At 41.0% G+C, this 17074-nt stretch overlaps 1 protein-coding gene across 2 annotated transcripts; it reads right to left on the bottom strand.

Moving 5' to 3' along the window:
- fscn2a (fascin actin-bundling protein 2a, retinal) lies at nt 1-8137 on the bottom strand. 2 transcript variants are annotated; one of them, XM_059347612.1, is made up of 5 exons: nt 7295-8137; nt 2916-3072; nt 2712-2837; nt 2453-2673; nt 1-2306 (listed from the first exon to the last, which is right to left on the bottom strand). In XM_059347612.1, the coding sequence occupies exons 1-5, from the start codon at nt 8115-8117 to the stop codon at nt 2101-2103; spliced, it is 1533 nt and encodes a 510-aa protein (XP_059203595.1). In that variant the 5' UTR covers nt 8118-8137; the 3' UTR covers nt 1-2100. The 2 variants fall into 2 exon arrangements, with proteins under 2 accessions (XP_059203595.1, XP_059203596.1); XM_059347613.1 differs by having other exon boundaries at nt 2453-2620; nt 2716-2837.
- Between the last annotated feature and the right edge of the window lie 8937 nt (nt 8138-17074).

The following is a 17074-nucleotide window of genomic DNA, read 5'->3' as shown; positions in this document are numbered from 1 at the left end:
ATCTTATAAAAGCAGCGTTACCTAGAGCAACACTGAAGTGAAATACAGTTGTTTGCTGTCTTGTCCAGAGTTAGATGAGAAGATTCATGACAGTTTCAGTGGGATGTTCTTGGCCTAGCTGTGCACAAAGGCTAGAAGCTGAGGGAAGACAGATATCCCAGCTTTGTAAAAAGTAAAAACATGATTTCCAACAACTCCAAAGCTGTCTGAAGGAGCAGTTTACAACCATATTGTAGTTGAGTTTGACCAACAACCACTGGGTAAAGAAAACGCACAAATGAAATTCACTACATTTTCTCACCTGACTGTGGGAAGACAAAGGTTGTGTTCAAACACATTTGCCTCTGGATGATGTTTTACAGGATGTTGTAATGGCCTTTGTTTTCCTGTAAGAAATCTTTGCCTTTTTTTTTTTTTCAAATTTGTCATCTAAATCCATTACATTTCTAATCTTACCACCCAACTCTGAACATGAGAACAGTGTATAAAGGGAAATGGAGTGCAGTCTGGTTTAAGGCCCCAAGGCAGAACAGCAGAGAAGCACTTTCTGAGTTCACACCTGGTACATTAAAATGCTTTAAATGTGCTCCCCTTTTGGTTTATTGCTTATCCCTGAGATGGGTATATGACATTTCTACTGATAGCCTTTTTTACTGAGCATGTCTGACCGCTGCATTTCTATATGTGTTACACAAAAATATATGTCAGTGTTTGCAGTTTTGCTGTGAGTCAGCCTCTTTTGATATACTCAGGACTGCAGAGTAGCCTAACAAAGTACGGTCTATTTGCTCCAGTCCACTTCATTTACTTCATATTGTGCTTTTATGGAAGCTGTAAATGGTCCATTAAGATAAATGAAAACACCATTGGCACCAGCCATTTGCTGTCTTTGAAGACAGTGGTGCATTACCTTTGCCTAGAGTAACATCAACGACCACGCTGTTCTTACAGAACATGTCAAAGTATTGAAATTATTTAAAAGCTGTAAACAAACAGTAGGATTGTTGCGATCCAGTCACCTAAACAAATGAAGTTAATTTTGTTTGTATAAGTATCGCTGCTGTTTTTGTTGTTGTTGTTTTTTGAGTAAATGCAACCACACTGATCTGTCATTTGTCTGTTTCCCATTGCCTTTCAGTGTGCGAATGTTGTTTGTGATGGATTTGTCGTTCTCTGCCAGATTTGTGACAGTTTTGACTGACATAGCTGAAAACAACCTCTGATGATTTCTATTCAATCTATTTAGCCAGTGGAATTCAATTCAGCAGCAGCACAAGGACTAAATGTTGTTGTTGTTGCTATTAGAGATGTCCTACTTTTTCCTTTCTAATACAGATGCTGAAACCTAAAATTGTGTATCGGCAGATGTGGAGTACTGATATATCAGCTCATTATCAGTTCTTCTGGAGCTGATGACAGAAGTAGGTAACAAGTGGGCCATCTCACTTCTTTTTTTGTCTCTGTTGAGAGTCGCACATGTGCACTACAGATCAGGCAGGCTGTACAAATTGGGAAGCGAGAGACAGGTGCTGATGTTTTTCGTTCTGTGATGATAATGTTATATCAACTTGATGAATTGACTTGCTAATACCAGATTCAGCATTTTAGGCTGTACCAATACTGCTATCAGAACAACTTTCTGAATAGACTAAACAGAAAATGTGCCCACTTAGGTAGCAACGCTCTTTCCTTTTTTAAGTAACTGATCAGTATGGCTGCCTTTTAGATGTATGTTGATCACTGTAGCTATAATGAAAGTGTGTCTGAAAGAATTGGGACAGCTACTGTCTCATTCTGTATTTGTGATATTACATATTTTCACACAGTATGTGTTGTTTGATGTTGGCATTGTCATTTGAAAGACAAAACATTTAACATTTACAATAAATACCACACATATCTTCCTAGAGTGTTCACTTCTTCCCAATTTAAAAAAAAAAAAAAAAGAAAAAAAGGAAAAAAAAAAATCGGGCACCTGGCAGCTAGTATAAAAACGGGCAGGAAAATGTTACCCGGTCAGTCCACTTCATTCAAGCTGATAGAGGCGGGTCCTGCATCCCACCTTCTTGCTCCCTCTTTGAGGAGCCTGATTGAAAGGGATCAATACTCCCAAAGAGAAGACGCATCAACTGTTGTACCATCACCCATAAGCGTACCTCCCTGGTCTCCACGAAGGTACTTGCCATCAGAGCCCTTTATTGCGGCACGTCCGTGTTCCAGGAACTCAAGGAAAAAGTCCTCTGGCTTTTCTCCATCTGAACACACGAAGCCGCTGCTCGAGACATACCAGAACTTTCCGTTCGCACCTGCAGAAGGATATGAGTGGATTATATGTTAGCTATTTGTTTAAATTTACAATTGACATATTGGATAATATCTAGTAAGACAGGATGCAGATATATTGATTGCTATGCATAAATGGATTATGTCGTTCACGCATGGAAACACTGACTTTTTATGTTGTATGCGCCATCATTGAAGATCAATGAGAAAATGTCATAGACGGATCGATTTGCGTCCAGAGTGTTGGAGTTCTTGTGGTGACACACAAAGCCATTCTCTCCACGAAGGATCAGGATAGGGCGGTTGATGAGTTTCATCAGGAATAATTCATCATCACCTGCCATGACAGACAAATAGTTGTTCATCTCTTGCGCATGAATGAATGAGTACCTGTGGCACAGCATCTCAAGTGGCTTGACTAAAAGCACTTACCCACTGTATCACTGACTGCTGAGAGCTGCCCATTCTTCTTTGTATAAACATACTTCCCATTACTTGCTTTGAGTGCCACCCTCTGTCCTCGCCACTCAATGTCAAACATTGTGTTGACCTCTCTGGGGAGAGAAGGACAGGGATAGATTAGGGAGAAGAAAGTGAAAACATAGAAGAGAACTTCTCTAAGAGCTGCTTACACTTCTGTGGCAGTGGACTGGATCTCTCCGTGAGTCACTAGAGTCCAGTAGGATCCACCATTGGTCCTGAACATAGCCTTTTTGCTCTCCTTATCAATCTCCATCTGGAAGGTCTCCATGTCTGTCTCCACATCCTGATTGGCTGAAATACTCACTCCTGGTAATAAGGGAAGAAAACACACAAAATTATGCCTTTGTGCAATAGAAATGCATTCTCTGTCGTTGCACAACATAATGCAGCGTGCTGCCTACAGTGACTCATCGCTTCTATCTCCTCATATCAGATGCAGGTGTTGTTGGGTCACGCGACATCTAATTCAGCAGATTAATTAAATCCCTTGATGCTATAAATATCATACATTTACATCAGTTATCTTAATACAGGGGTGTCAAACTCTGAAATTATTCTACTATAAAAGCTGACCCGCCGGTATTATACGATGCATTTACAGCTAATACTACAAATCCCACAATGCCCTGCTGTTGTTTTGGCGCGTCAATCAGGACAGGACCCAGAAACACGCTCCTCTGTGACAGTCGTCATAGCAACCTCAAGCTAGAACTGCCTCCGAGCTACCCCTTCCCAAAAATGGCGAAAAGAAAGGCAGAATTTATTAACCTGTTGAAAAAGTTTATTTTGATATTTAAATCAGAAGGATGCAAATAGAAAAGAGGCATACGATTTTTATTTATTTTTTATTTAATAAATGAATGACATTGATGTGTTTTTTATTTGAAATTTGATTTTGCATGTCTGCACTATTTAGTTATATATTGTATGTTTATAAGCGTTGCTGGTTCCATATTTAATGTGAAAGCAAAACATGTTTGGTATATATCAAAAGGTTTATTTGTTCAATGTTGGCCTGCGATTTTATTCAAGTTTTAAATTTTGGCCCATTGTGTTGACACCCCTGTCTTAATACATTACTTTATTTCCTGATTTATTTTGGTTGCTTGATTTTGTGCAGTACTAGTTCTGGGTTCTAATGACATAAGTGTTAAAACTGTTACCCAGTGTGGGTAGATGTCACCACCTGAGGGTGCCATATGGTGCTTTGTTGAGGTGTTGCTTCAAGGCTCCTGCTGTGCAGATGGGCCTTTAATAATGTAAGGGCATGTTGAAGTACAATAGCAAATCCCAACATATTTGATGATGTATTGACTAGGGACTGGCTCTATTTTTCTGCCACCTTCACGGCTCTGACCGACTGCCGGACCACACTCACAATGGAGAGCTACATGTCTATATCGATGCAGACTGGCAGGTTAAATCAGCCATTCTGCAAACAGTAAGTCAGGCAGACACACAGCTTACAACCTTGCAGCTACGCTAGCACTGGAGACTTGGGGTCATCGTCTGTCAACAGGCAGCCAAGCATGACCGGTACAAGTCCACAGCTGTCCACAGATGCAGAATGAGTTTGGCCATATCAGTATGTCCAACCTAACTCTTCCGGATAGCAAAGTTGCCTGCCTGTCTGGTAAAAGTTAATGGCTAATGATCAGTTAATGAGTGTTGGCTATCACTCAGAAAATAAATCTAAAAATGACCAATCACCAATTACCATTATTGACCCAGCTCTCAGATTTTCATGGATATTTGACATTAACCCATTGAGGCCTGAAAAACCGCTGGGCGATTTTTAAATAAGCCTAATTTTCTGGAAATTCTGGAAAAATTACGGGAAAAAAAGTGTCAACTCTTCTACTAAATAATAGATTTTTCAGCCTCTGTAGCAGATAGAAATGAAATTCCAAAAGTATTTGAGAGCTTATACAAATACCACAAAACGACGTATCCGCTTTCCAGGCTTCAATGGGTTAAACCATGCTTTTTACATCTTGCTTTACTGCAACTAACAAGATGGCAGTTTGTGAAAAGTAGACTGACACATTTTGAGATTGCAGTGTTTGCTCCATCATAGAATATCATAAACTTTGTTTGGGTTGGAGTGGAGAAGTTGATATTCTACTGCAGGATGAAACATTGGAATGTTTTTTCCTATTTTCCTTACTATGAACACATGTCATTAATTTAATTAATTTAATTTCCCATGTTCAATTTGGGTAAAGTGTGACATATTAAACAATACATTCTTGATATAAGGTCAATAAAAACGATAAATCTGTGTGTTGTTTTCATCTTTGTGTTGTGATGCTGTGGATGTTCCCATGCTCTGTGAATCATTTGTTTAACGCGTTTCGTGCAATCAACTCGTGATCTGTTTTGCATACGAAAGCAGGTGTGTAAAACCTGAGCTTAACACAGAATAGCATGCAAACTTTCCTTCAAATGGTGCCCATCTTCCCAGTTAGTTAATCAAGGTGCCTCACGTGCAGCCAGTCTAGTGTTGTTCACTTAATCCACATGTATTAACTCTGTCTGGTGGGGTGCATTAGGTGGGGTATTAGGGGGTGGAGAATACACAGACACATATAACTGAACTGTGTCTGCTGTAGTTCAAATTGGATGCCACAGAAATGTCCTTCAACCTTTCTCTTAAGCCTGTTACAACCCTAATCCCCCACAGTCACCCCTCCACCCTTCCTGTTCATTCGCTTGCTGTAATTCCCTGAGTGGTGAAATGCAAATCTGCACTGCAGGGCCCACTAAGCAGCTTTCAGTGCCTTGTTCCTTAAAAAACGTGGAACTGCCACAAGGCCAAACACTACAGTTCAAAATGTAATTATTTGCCCTATATTATGTGTGCCAGGTTGTGGGAATAGTGCCCTGATGGTGACCTTTTTAATGCATAAGCATAAATTTGACTGCAGTCTAAAGTTAGTTTGAGAACCTTGATCCTTAGATGCTGCATGTGCATTGTGCAGCTAGTTTAAATAAAGCTGTTGTTTTAATTTAATATTAAAGCTTTAAAAAGCTGCAACAGAATACAATTTACTCACCTGTCCTCTTACATTGTTTGCTTGAATAATTATACAGGACAGAGCAGATTACATCATGCAGGATGATAAGACACCTTGTATCTGTCTGGTAATGCCTGGCTGTAGCTCTGTTTTGCTGCATCACTGCCACACAGGCCAACCATAGATCCACATAATTTGGAGAACTTCACTCGATGTATGACAGTAAAGGGCGAGGAGCTGCAAGGCTTAGAGTCCATTGATGGTAATTGACACCCATGGGGCACAGTTCTGCCCTGAAGTCATTTGCACGCTGCTTAATCTTCAATGGACACACAGTGGAAATGACAAAGCCCATTACCACAATTACCTCCACAGTATGGCTGACAACCATTCTGTATCCAGCATGTAGACAAGAAAGGCAGGGCTTTCTCTCATTAGCTGGTAAATGTTGCTGATTTGCTTTTTTGGGTACTGTAGAGTAACTATAAAGATTCAATTGAACACATCCAGGTCATCTCAAGCTATCAAGAATCCCTCATTAGTACACTGTGATATTTAAAAACACATTAAGCCCACAACACCTGCTCCACTCAGGAATATACTGTACTCTTATTTGTCAAAAGGTACATCGTGTACTCTACTGTGATATTAGTTTAGCTATTTTACTAGGCTTTGCAAAACTCCCATAGGGATTAAACTGAGAAATGCATACTGAAAGAATACAGAGCTAAATCTCAGATGTCCACTCATCTGAAATCAACAGTACCTGGAAAATGACTATAGCATTTAACTACAGACAGTCAAGATGAACTGTAAAAAGACCACACATTTATCTCACCAAGAGGTTAGTAAGCAGTTATTTTAAAAAGTGTGTTCACCCTTTTTTAACAAGTGGAAATTCACTGCTGCTGCAACTGTGTACACATGCATCCATGTGTTTATGTATTCACACACACACAAAACAAACACATGACCTCCATGCAAATGACAGAGCAAGCTGTAGAGCTCGTGCTAGCAGCTAAGAATATAGTGCACTGTTTAGGGAGCAGGGACGAGGTCTCAACTGGTGCCAGGTGCTAACACTGGTAAAGTGCATTAGGACTTGCTGCAGCTGTATAGTATTTGAACCTTCATAGTGGGGAATTGCCATCTGTCATTTAGAATTTCATGTTTTCTTGTGTGTGAACTGAGACCTCTGAGAGGAGTTCTAGTCTAGTTTAGCTCACTTGTTCCCAAATTGTTCTCATGCCCACTTTTTAACATGGAGGTGCTTTTACCTTGGAACCTTTTGAATAGACTTACATTTCTGTAAAATGTATTTGCAAGCAATCAAATCCCACCTTTTAACCTCAATGACTATCCACAATGAAAATATTCTGCTTTAGAGTTCCCCAAAGCTTTAAACTTGATTGAGAGCCCTAAGTGCAGCACTCCAATCAAGTTTCTGTATGAAACCATTCAATTTTAAAATTTTATGCTTTTTTCACAAGACTGCATCACAGGCTGATTACCTTGCTTGACCGAGACAAATCTTTTATTGGCAGCTTGAAAAACTACTTGTGGGTGACTCTCCTCGAGATCAAACAACTCATCTTTTCCAGGCTTGGAGCATCGGCCAGATTTCAGTGTCCCTGTAGGACCCACTGGGGTCAGATATTTCCCATCACAGTCTTTGAAGGCCAGCTTGCCAGATTTCAGCTCCAGTGTGAAGCTAGTAGTATTGGTGCTCTCCTTCACCAGTTTGCCATCATTGCTGAGGAAGCGGCTGTCACAGGTCTTCAGGCTGTACTTGCCATCTAAGTATACCAAGGTGACTAGGGAGTCCACTCCCCAGGGGATGTTGCTGTCCACTGAGATCTCTCCATCTGAAGAAGACAGATGGGCATAGCGCTTGCGTGCCACACTCAGCAGGCTGGCTTGTGGGTGTAGAGCCAAATGGACGGCCCACAACTCTTGTTCCCCAATGGCTTGGGCAAAGCAGGACAGGTAGTCAGCCGAGCCTCCAAAGTAACGCAGGTAAGGCTCAGATTGCAGTGCCCAGCGACCATCGGATTGAGGCACAATAAGGAAACGGCTGTCAGGGTCAGGCTTCTCTGCCCCACCTGTGATCTTCCCATCTTTGTCAGAGCCCAGGTAGCGTCCCAGGTGGCTGCGGAGGAACACCACTTGGCCATCTTGCTCGTCCTGCTCCAAAGTCCAGATCTGTTTCTTCTTCATGCTGACACCTGAGGCGTTCACCTTGAAGCCGAAGGCCTCGGCCGTCAGGTAGCGGCTCTCATAGTTGATGAGGCCAAACTGCAGCTTCAGGGCCCTGTTAATTCCGTTTGTGGGCATGCTTGGACAGGCCACACGTTAAGATAGCAAGTAAAGAGGTTTAGGAGAAGCAAGGGAAAGGGTAATGAGGGTAAGCAGGCATGTAACTGAAAAGCAAAAATAAAATGCTTGATTTCTCCCCTCTTCTGTCTCTCAAGCCGTAAATTAGCTCCACTTATCTCCCTTGATGGATTGTTTAGTGTTCCTTCCGTCTCTCGTCACTTTCTCTCTCTCCCCTGAGGACTTGCACAGGCACTTGCTCTCTGTTCCTTAATGAGTTAGGATTAGAATCAGCAGGACACAGCACCTCAATCCAACAAGCCGCTGACGTCACATACCAGTGCACCAACCGCAAACCTCCCCTCCTCCCTCTCCTTCTCCGGTGCACACAGAGCAGATTCATTCTCTATCTGTTCCATATCTCCCTCTGACTCTCATCCCTTCCTTTTCTCCTCCACCCTTGTCTTCCTTCCCTGTAACTCACACCGGCACACTCATTTGTCAACCTGACTCCCTATTGATTGTTACTCTCATATTTGGGTCCATTTACTAGTAGCCGGGGCTTCCAGCTCTAGGATTATCCTAGCTTTGATCTGCTGGCGAGCCACAGCCTAATTGGAAAATGTCCAGAGAGTAAAGGTGTCTTTTCGATGCTCCCCACTGCTTCTTCTTCTCTCTCGAGTCCCTTTTCAAACAGATGAAGTAAGTTTTCAAGGGTCAGTTTGTGCAAATACAAGTACACCTTGAATAACATTTCCTACCCAGGAATACACCTTCTGCTTGTTAAAGACTTGATGTAAAGATTAAATCGAATTCACAAAGAGCCTCTTTCACATTGCATTGGACCGGCACTAATGTTCATGGCTGACTGCTTTAGAAGCATAGTATTAACTCCCAAAGTGGTACAAAGGTTTCTTTCTAAAAGGTTATTACCCCTGTTTTCCACATGCAGTTACAGAGGAGCTACGTAGCAGCATTATATTATGCGTGCTTCAAGTCCTCAGAGTCATTTAAATTTATGATTTGACTAGGACAAATTTGAATGTCTAAGCATCATATATTTGCCTTTGCTGCACTTCTACCTTTGTTGATTCTCAACCCAATTATTGCCATTCCTTCCAGACTCACCTCTGTTATTCACTTGGTCTATTCATATAGATGACGGACTCCATGACCTTTGTCACACTGCACTCCAGGGTCAAACTTTGTAAGAGCATTACCACCCTCTTTGACCAAGTTCCTGCAAGGAGAACAAATTATAGGCCTCAATACCAAACCCACCAAAGTGTGTCTTTCAAACTACAGCACAAGGCAAACTCTTTGGGGTATAATTTCTTCCTGATGATTTTTGAAGGCTCTCATCGATTAGCTTTGACAGTTAAGCGTGATTAGCATTGTGATCCCAGACCACCATAGGGGGTTAACACTCTGTTAATCTAAGGACAAGCCCAAAGCTCAATGTGTGGAGCACATAGAACATTGATGTGTGTAGTAGCTAAAGGACAGTATTCCTTTTATCAAGGTCCTAAATGATGAGGAGATCATATATCCAGAAGGAGCTTTGAGTAGAGCTTTTGCTCCTTTGTGTTGAAAGCCGGTTTAGTTTTTTTAAGCTGCCAGTATGTCTCATCACAACTGCTTGTCACATGGTCAAATAGCTTTCAGACAAAGTTAGGGGGACTGTGTCCAACTATTTTTGAAACTTTCCAAAAACTGACAATCTGAAATTCTGAGATCAAAAAGGAGCCAGCAGTTGACCTTCTTCTTTCTTTTTTTTTTTTTTTTTTTTTAGCTCTTTTTTTGTTTGTAACACAATAACGCAGTGCAACACTATAAAGGCCTTTCAGGAGACACTGACTGAAAATGTGTGCTAATATACCCATATTTAAATTATATTGCATATCCACCCTCTATAACAACCTGTTTTTCCACCCCATCTTCCAGTGGGGCTGTTTTGAACAATTGTTCACACAATTGAGTCTATTGAGGCTTTCTTTTGGGAGTTGGGACCAGGCGGCAACCTCGGGGTCTGAGCAGGGAGGCAAACCAGGAAGTGCCTTAAGCTGCACTCTACCAAAAATTCCAGCAGGGGGTGCTAATAGTGGCTGCAAAAAACATTTCTGTCCATTATTTCAGTGCAAAATGAAAAAAAACATGCACTTGATTTATTACCTCAGAATTTTTTTAATTTTTTTTTAACACTATGGTCTCAATCGCTTGTAAAAAATCTTCAAGACAATTTGATGTTAATAGTTAAAATAATGGCCCCATTTAGAAGAAAATAGAAGATAAAGAATCGAATGATTTGGAGCGTGGCTACCTTTGATTGATAGGTGGCTAAAAAGGCGAGCTGTCATCAGGAGAGAAGCAGGACAATGCGTATCCACGGCAACGTGTCAGTAAAGTTATATATAACGTTATATAGATATAAAAAAGGACGTTTGCCAGTTTGGTCTCATAACTTTTGGCTCTTTCACTGTATTCACTTAATGACCGTTTATTTGAATGTTATGTTCAGTAAAAATGTCTTGTTCAGCGTTTGGTTGGACTAACAGACACGCCAAGCAGTCGCTGTTCAGTTTTTTGAGGTAAGTAATGTACATTTTGTTTTTTGCTAGCCAAAACTGACATCCCAGTTAATGCTAACATGGATTAGCAGCGGCTTCACTCTGTCAGGTTGAGGTGTAGAGAGGCTGTAGTCAGTGATCAGATCCCTCTCGCTCCTCCACAGTCCAAACATGGTCTGCTCCCCGTATCGGAAACAAGATGGCGACACAAGATGGCGACGAGTATACCGCTGAACTCGATGCTTCCAGCGGGCAGTCCACAAACCAATGGGTGACGTCACAGTCACTACGTCCATTATTTATACAGTCTATGGTCGGGACAAATAAGTTGATATGTTTTAAAGGTTTGAAGGCAAAAGGGTTTTTAGTTGTAAAGAAGGGCAATACTCATACTCACAATACTCATTTGGACAAACTTCCATTAGTGGCATTTATAGTGTTGCTTTTGTTTGTTTGTACATACCAAAAGTGACAAAAGACAAATGTAATTGGAGATCCCAGCATCATTATTACCATCATCATAAGTACAAATTCATGTTGCAACTTAACACTAAACAAAAGTGTACAGTCTCAGGGTTGCATTAACTTGTTTCCTTCCAGCTAGTTGTTTGTGCTTGGCTTGCATTGTGTTAAAAAGGCCTCCATATCCAGCCCAATCATCCATCACAGCGTACATTATATTCCATGTGTTTCCTCTGTGTGCTCACTGGATGGCAGCATTGCCTTGTATCTGTACACAATAGTGGTTTACTATTACAGGCAGATGACGCATTACCAGGAAAGGTCTAAATTAGACTTAATCAATGTAATCTTTGGTTTCTGTTGGTATTGCAGTTTCAAAAATACATTAGAGGTTACTCTCATTGAGAGGGTGCATAAGCCAACAAATTATCAACAAACCCAACTTTGTTCTTTTCCAGAATGATATGATGATTGAGGTATTGATAATTGTGTGAAATAGTATTGTGTTACTGTGAAAATGTACATTATGCTTATTAGATTATTTGCAAATGCTAATGCCATAGGAAAAAGTTATTTTTAAAGGGACACACCACCATTATACAAGTCAATTTACTGTTCATACACTAGCAATATTCTGTGCATATGGTGATCAGATTGTATATCAACGACTGAAGAGGTGATTGATTGATTTTCTTATGCTGATATAAGATAATTTTAACTAACTTACTGTCAGAACTAAGATGGTATACAAACAATCATGGATGGTGAATCTGACACATCTCCCTTCTCGAGGATACCTGCTGGCTAAATCCTTGCTTTGCGCTCGATAAGAGTAGGTAATAAGTAGTAGTAATAGTAGTAGTAGTAGTAGTAATAAGTTGGTTGTTCATCTTATTAACTTGGTCATATAAATGAAATTTGTGGTCTGCATGTCTATTACTGATGCACATCTTTTACATAGCTTGCAGATAGGCTGTGTAATATCCTTAACTTCATCTTTGGGATCTTGGTACAACTCATAACATCCCAAAATACTTGCGATTGCATCTACTGTTGGCAATCTTGAGTAAATGTGATTGAATGTTATCAAAATATACGATCACCAAACCCTAAATATTACAAAATCCGTAAAAACTGTTATATGATGTATGCTGTGGTTCTGTAGGAATATTCCCAAGTATTTTTTTAACAATAAATGGTTCAGAAAATTAAAGATATGACCGTTATCCAAGTAGAGAGACTCTTAAGAACACTGTTGAGATGCATCATGTACATCTCAAAAAATTAGAATATCATGAAAAAGTTCAATATGTTTTGTCAATCATTTCAGAAAGTGAAACTCATACATTATATAGATTCATTATACGTGGAGTAAAATATTTCAAGCCTGTATTTCTTGTAATTTTGACAATTCTGGCTTAGAGATAATGAAAACACAAAACTCAGTGTCTCAGAAAATTAGAATATTACATAAGATCAATCAAGAAAAAGGATATTTTAAACACAAATGTCAGGCTTCTGAAAAGTATCTTTCTATACACTCAATACTTGGTTGGGTTCTTTTTGCATGAATTACTGTATTAATACTTGGTGGCATGAAGGTGATCAGTCTACGGCACCATGTTGCTTTTATAGCAGCCTTCAGGTCATCTGGTGTCTCTCACCTTCCTCTTGACAACAGCCCATAGACTCCTATGGCTTTCAGGTCAGCCGAGTAGGTTTGCCAGTCCAGCCCAGTAACACCATGGTCATTGAAGCAGCTTTTAGTACCTTTGCCAGTGTGGGCAGGTGCCAAGTCCTGCTGGAAAATGACATCGGCATCTCCATAAAGCTTGTGGAAGCCTGAAGAGCAGCATGACACCAGCAGAGGACATGGCCCCAAATCACCACTGACCCAGGACTCACATATTGAACTTTTTCACACTATTCTAATTTTCTGAGACACCGAGTTTTGTGTTTTCATTATCTCTAAGCCAGAATTATCAAAATTACAAGAAAAACAGTCTTGAAATATTTCACTCTACACGTAATCAATCTATATAATGTATGAGTTTCACTTTCTGAAATAATTGACAAAAAATATTGAACTTTTCATGATATTCTAATTTGTTGAGATGTACCTGCATGTTTAGGATCCAGTGTTGGTGAAGCTTGACCCATATGAGGAAATTAAAGTCAGGATATCTTCTGCTTCTGCTGCTCTGACTTTAAAATCTGCCTCAAACAAGCCTCCTACTTATGTGGAAGTGCAACACTAATTCTACAGAGTACCCTTTGGTTGCCAACCATGAGAATTTTGGGACCTAAATGGTATCACTAGCTTGGAAAGATTTAGAGATTTTGTGCTTTTGTAATACCAGAGTGGATTAAACAATACAATTCTCTTGTGAGATCACAATCGATACTGTAATTAATTAGTACAGGCACATTATGACACATTAAGTCCCTATATAAATGCTATTTGTTTTTGGATGACAAATATAACCCAATTATTTATTTTGGGACATGGCCCAGCTTTCAATTAACTTAGCAGTTCTGTGCGTACACACAGTAGTGCTTATGTGCCTGGTACAGTTTGATTCATGTCCAGTAGATGGCAGTGTTGACTATAAATTGTAGCTGGTTTGTTTTCTCTAACACATTTGGATTCCTATGTTCATTGGGTTATGCTGTGAAATGAGAAACCTTTCACAAGAAGAATGTCACTAATTTCCTAATAGAAAGTAGTTGCTTGGTTGGCTGAACACAAAGCAAAAGCTGAATTAATTCATGACACAGTGCAGTAAATTGATTTCTGAGGGTGTATAAGAGAGATGCCTCATTTCTTCCTTTTCTCTGCCGAGATAGGACTGAGCCTCAGTCAACCAATTCGCGTGTATTAGGCTGAAGTCACCTGAGCTATTTTGTTGACTTACTGTGAAATGATAGACTATTAGAACAGGGACAACACATTATTGTTAGAATGTCATTTCTATTTGAGATAAAGGCACCGTCAGCTGTCTTGGTCCAAAATATAATCACACAGAAAGAAAGTGTAACATGACTGATAGCAAAAATGCAAAAAGATGTGTGTTTTGAAGGTGTGAAGTGATGGTTTTGAGATCTTGAATCATTCCTGTTTGTTTTTGCAACCGACAAAAGGAAGGATCAAGGAAAAAATTGTTGTGAGGACACACTGCCACTGATATGAGTCTCTGATGGCAGAAATAACATCCAACAAATGAGGAGAGTATATCTCCTGTCCTTGAGATGTCCCAACTCCCCTGCAAGTCTGGGTCTGCACTCCAGGAACCTTATGAGCAATAACCATACGTCGTTTAAACTGTAGTGGTCCAGTGGCCATGCCAAATTGCATATTGTGATTTAAATGTCTTTAATTTCTCTTCCTCTCTGTCTTTCTGGTTGGCCTTCCTTCTTTGTATCTGTCTCTCCCTTTACCCACACTTTTTCTCACTCCTCCCTCTCTTTTCCTGTGCCACATCCCCTGCTGGAGGTTTAAAAGCAAGTCAGGAAGAATAATGAAACCTTTGCTGTTAGCTCTTAAAGAAAATGATTGAAGGAAGGAGAAAAGGGGGGGGGGGGGGGGGGGGGAGAATGAAAAGGGTGGTAACTCACAGACATGCATGTGCACACACGTACGCATACTGTATACATGCACTCACACACAGATCAAATGGTGAGCTGAGGTCTCCCCCCAGGGCATGAACGTGGATTAATGTGCCCAGTGCGATTATTTCATTTATAACTGTCCTGGACCTTTTCAGATAAGACCATTTTTCAGGTTGCCATCCACTAGCACCTTTAGACTGCATCTATTAGCCTGCCAAGCACTCAGAGCTCCATTTAAAGGGCCAGCACCCTCCCTGTTTAGCTTGCATTGTAAAACACTTTAAGAGAGGAGTCAAGGTTGTCTAGTGGCCCATCTAACTCCTAAAGGTGCAAGTGTTTTAAGTAATCAGAAAGAAAATTAAATACTATTATCTTTACGATAGTAGAAATTATTCTACATCAGCATAAACCTTTGGGGTCGTGTCATTGTAGCCTAATGGCTGAGCCTTCATAAAATCATAACTGTATAACTAGCACCCTCACTGCCCGTGTCCTATATACAGTGCACAGGTCCAAAAATGTCCTTTCTTTGCTCTCTTGTGCCCCTGTGGGACCCTCCTCCTGCCCCCTCTAAAACCAGCAGAGGAAAACGGTCCATGAGACGTGCAGTAAAAGTAAAATGTAAAATGGCTGCCTTGGCCGGGATTCTCCTTCCTCAGCAACTTGGTGCTCGCTGACCCCATTAATCCAGGTGTTCATTCATCTACAGGACGATCCTCCCACAGGCCGTTAACGTCTCACCCCACTGTGTTTGCCCAGCCCCAACCCAGCCCAGCCTCGGCCTTCTCACTCCTGCTCTACCCAGTGTGATGGGGGCTGCCAATGAGCTAAGTATGGGCAACCATATAAATGAGCCTTGGTAAATGTCAAGCCTTTTAATACTTAGTTGTAATGCCACATTTGTTTTGTAGGCTGTCATTTGTTTTTAGAGCGGGCCAAACTTGTTAAACCACTCCCCCCCTCCCCCTCCTCATTCTCCAAGGAGTGAAGACAGAGAGCTGGTCATGCAGACAGAGAAGGTGGTATAACTTAATTGGAGGTTACATCGCTGTCAGTGCAATACATTATTGACTAAGATAGCTCAACTCTCAGCAAAAGCAGCCTGTAAATAGGTAAGCAATGAAAGCAGTTTCTCATTGATTAAACTGCAGGCTGGTGGACGCTGCATTCAGGCGTGCGCTGACTGGGGCGCTTGTTTCGATGCAGACAGGGTGAGCTTTAAGGGACAGGAGCGCTCATGTTAATGTCATCCTTTGCTCACTGGCTCTGACAGCAGGGCTAATATGAGGCCTCAGCTTCTGCCATTCTGACAATTCCCTGTCTCTTTCATAGAAAGAGAATGATCATGTGAATTACAATGACAGGTATGTGTGTCTGTCTGTAACACTGTGCTTGTTTGTGTGTGTCTGTGTGTGTGTGTCTGTGTGTCCGCTAATGTCTCTGTGGATGTGAGCTTGCATGCACAGCTAATACTCACCATCCTTGTGTGTGTTTTTTGTTTGTGCCTGTGCGTGCATGTGCATGCATACATGGTAATTTATGTGCAAACACATGTGTCTCTGCGTCTCCACATGTTTGCCTGTTCACTCAGAGGTTTATATACAAGCACTGCCATTCTGCAAGAGCCAGACATACGTCGCATTGCATTTCTTCTCCCTCACTTTTTACTGCATTCCCACACGCAGAGACTGTAAAAGAGAGTGATTTACACACAAGTGAATAAATACTGTGAGCTGGTGGTGATACAGTCTATGCACTATACCCCTCCCTGTGATGATTCGAAGGCTTCAGTTAGTCCCAGGTTCCTTTAAGAGGGTCAGAGGAGCATGTTTGTTTAGCATCCCAGCAAAATCTGTTAGTGGAATTGTTAGTACAGTAGCCAGGGGGTAAGAAAAGAGGAACAAAACAGAGCAAGTGCAAAACCTTAGGGAAAATCAAAGACAATATCAAATCGGGATCAAAGTCAGCGATTTGATGGCTACTCATGGCAACATGTGAGGTCAATATTGGCGTTGATATCCAATAAAACGAAGGGAGCAGCAGTTGGAATAGAGGGGACAATATGTGGGAGGAGAGAGAGAGTGATGAAGGAAGAAGAGAGAGCCCTTATTATGTAGTGTGAACTCAGCCAAGCTGTATATCCAACGTCTGTCTCCATAAGCCCTGAGCACTTGCTATGTGTTCATCTACACCGAGAGATGCCATTTGTCCTAACACACACACACACACACAAACACACACACACACACACACACACACACACACACACACACACACACACACAGAGACACATTCCCCTCCAACAGACTATGGTAGCTTGTCTGACAAATTGAGCACATT

The sequence above is a fragment of the Centropristis striata genome, chromosome 13, assembly GCF_030273125.1.
Source record: "Centropristis striata isolate RG_2023a ecotype Rhode Island chromosome 13, C.striata_1.0, whole genome shotgun sequence".
NCBI classification, from domain to species: Eukaryota; Metazoa; Chordata; class Actinopteri; order Perciformes; family Serranidae; genus Centropristis; species Centropristis striata.
Note: the sequence above shows the minus strand (reverse complement) of the source record. Positions and strands in the feature narration are given on the sequence as shown.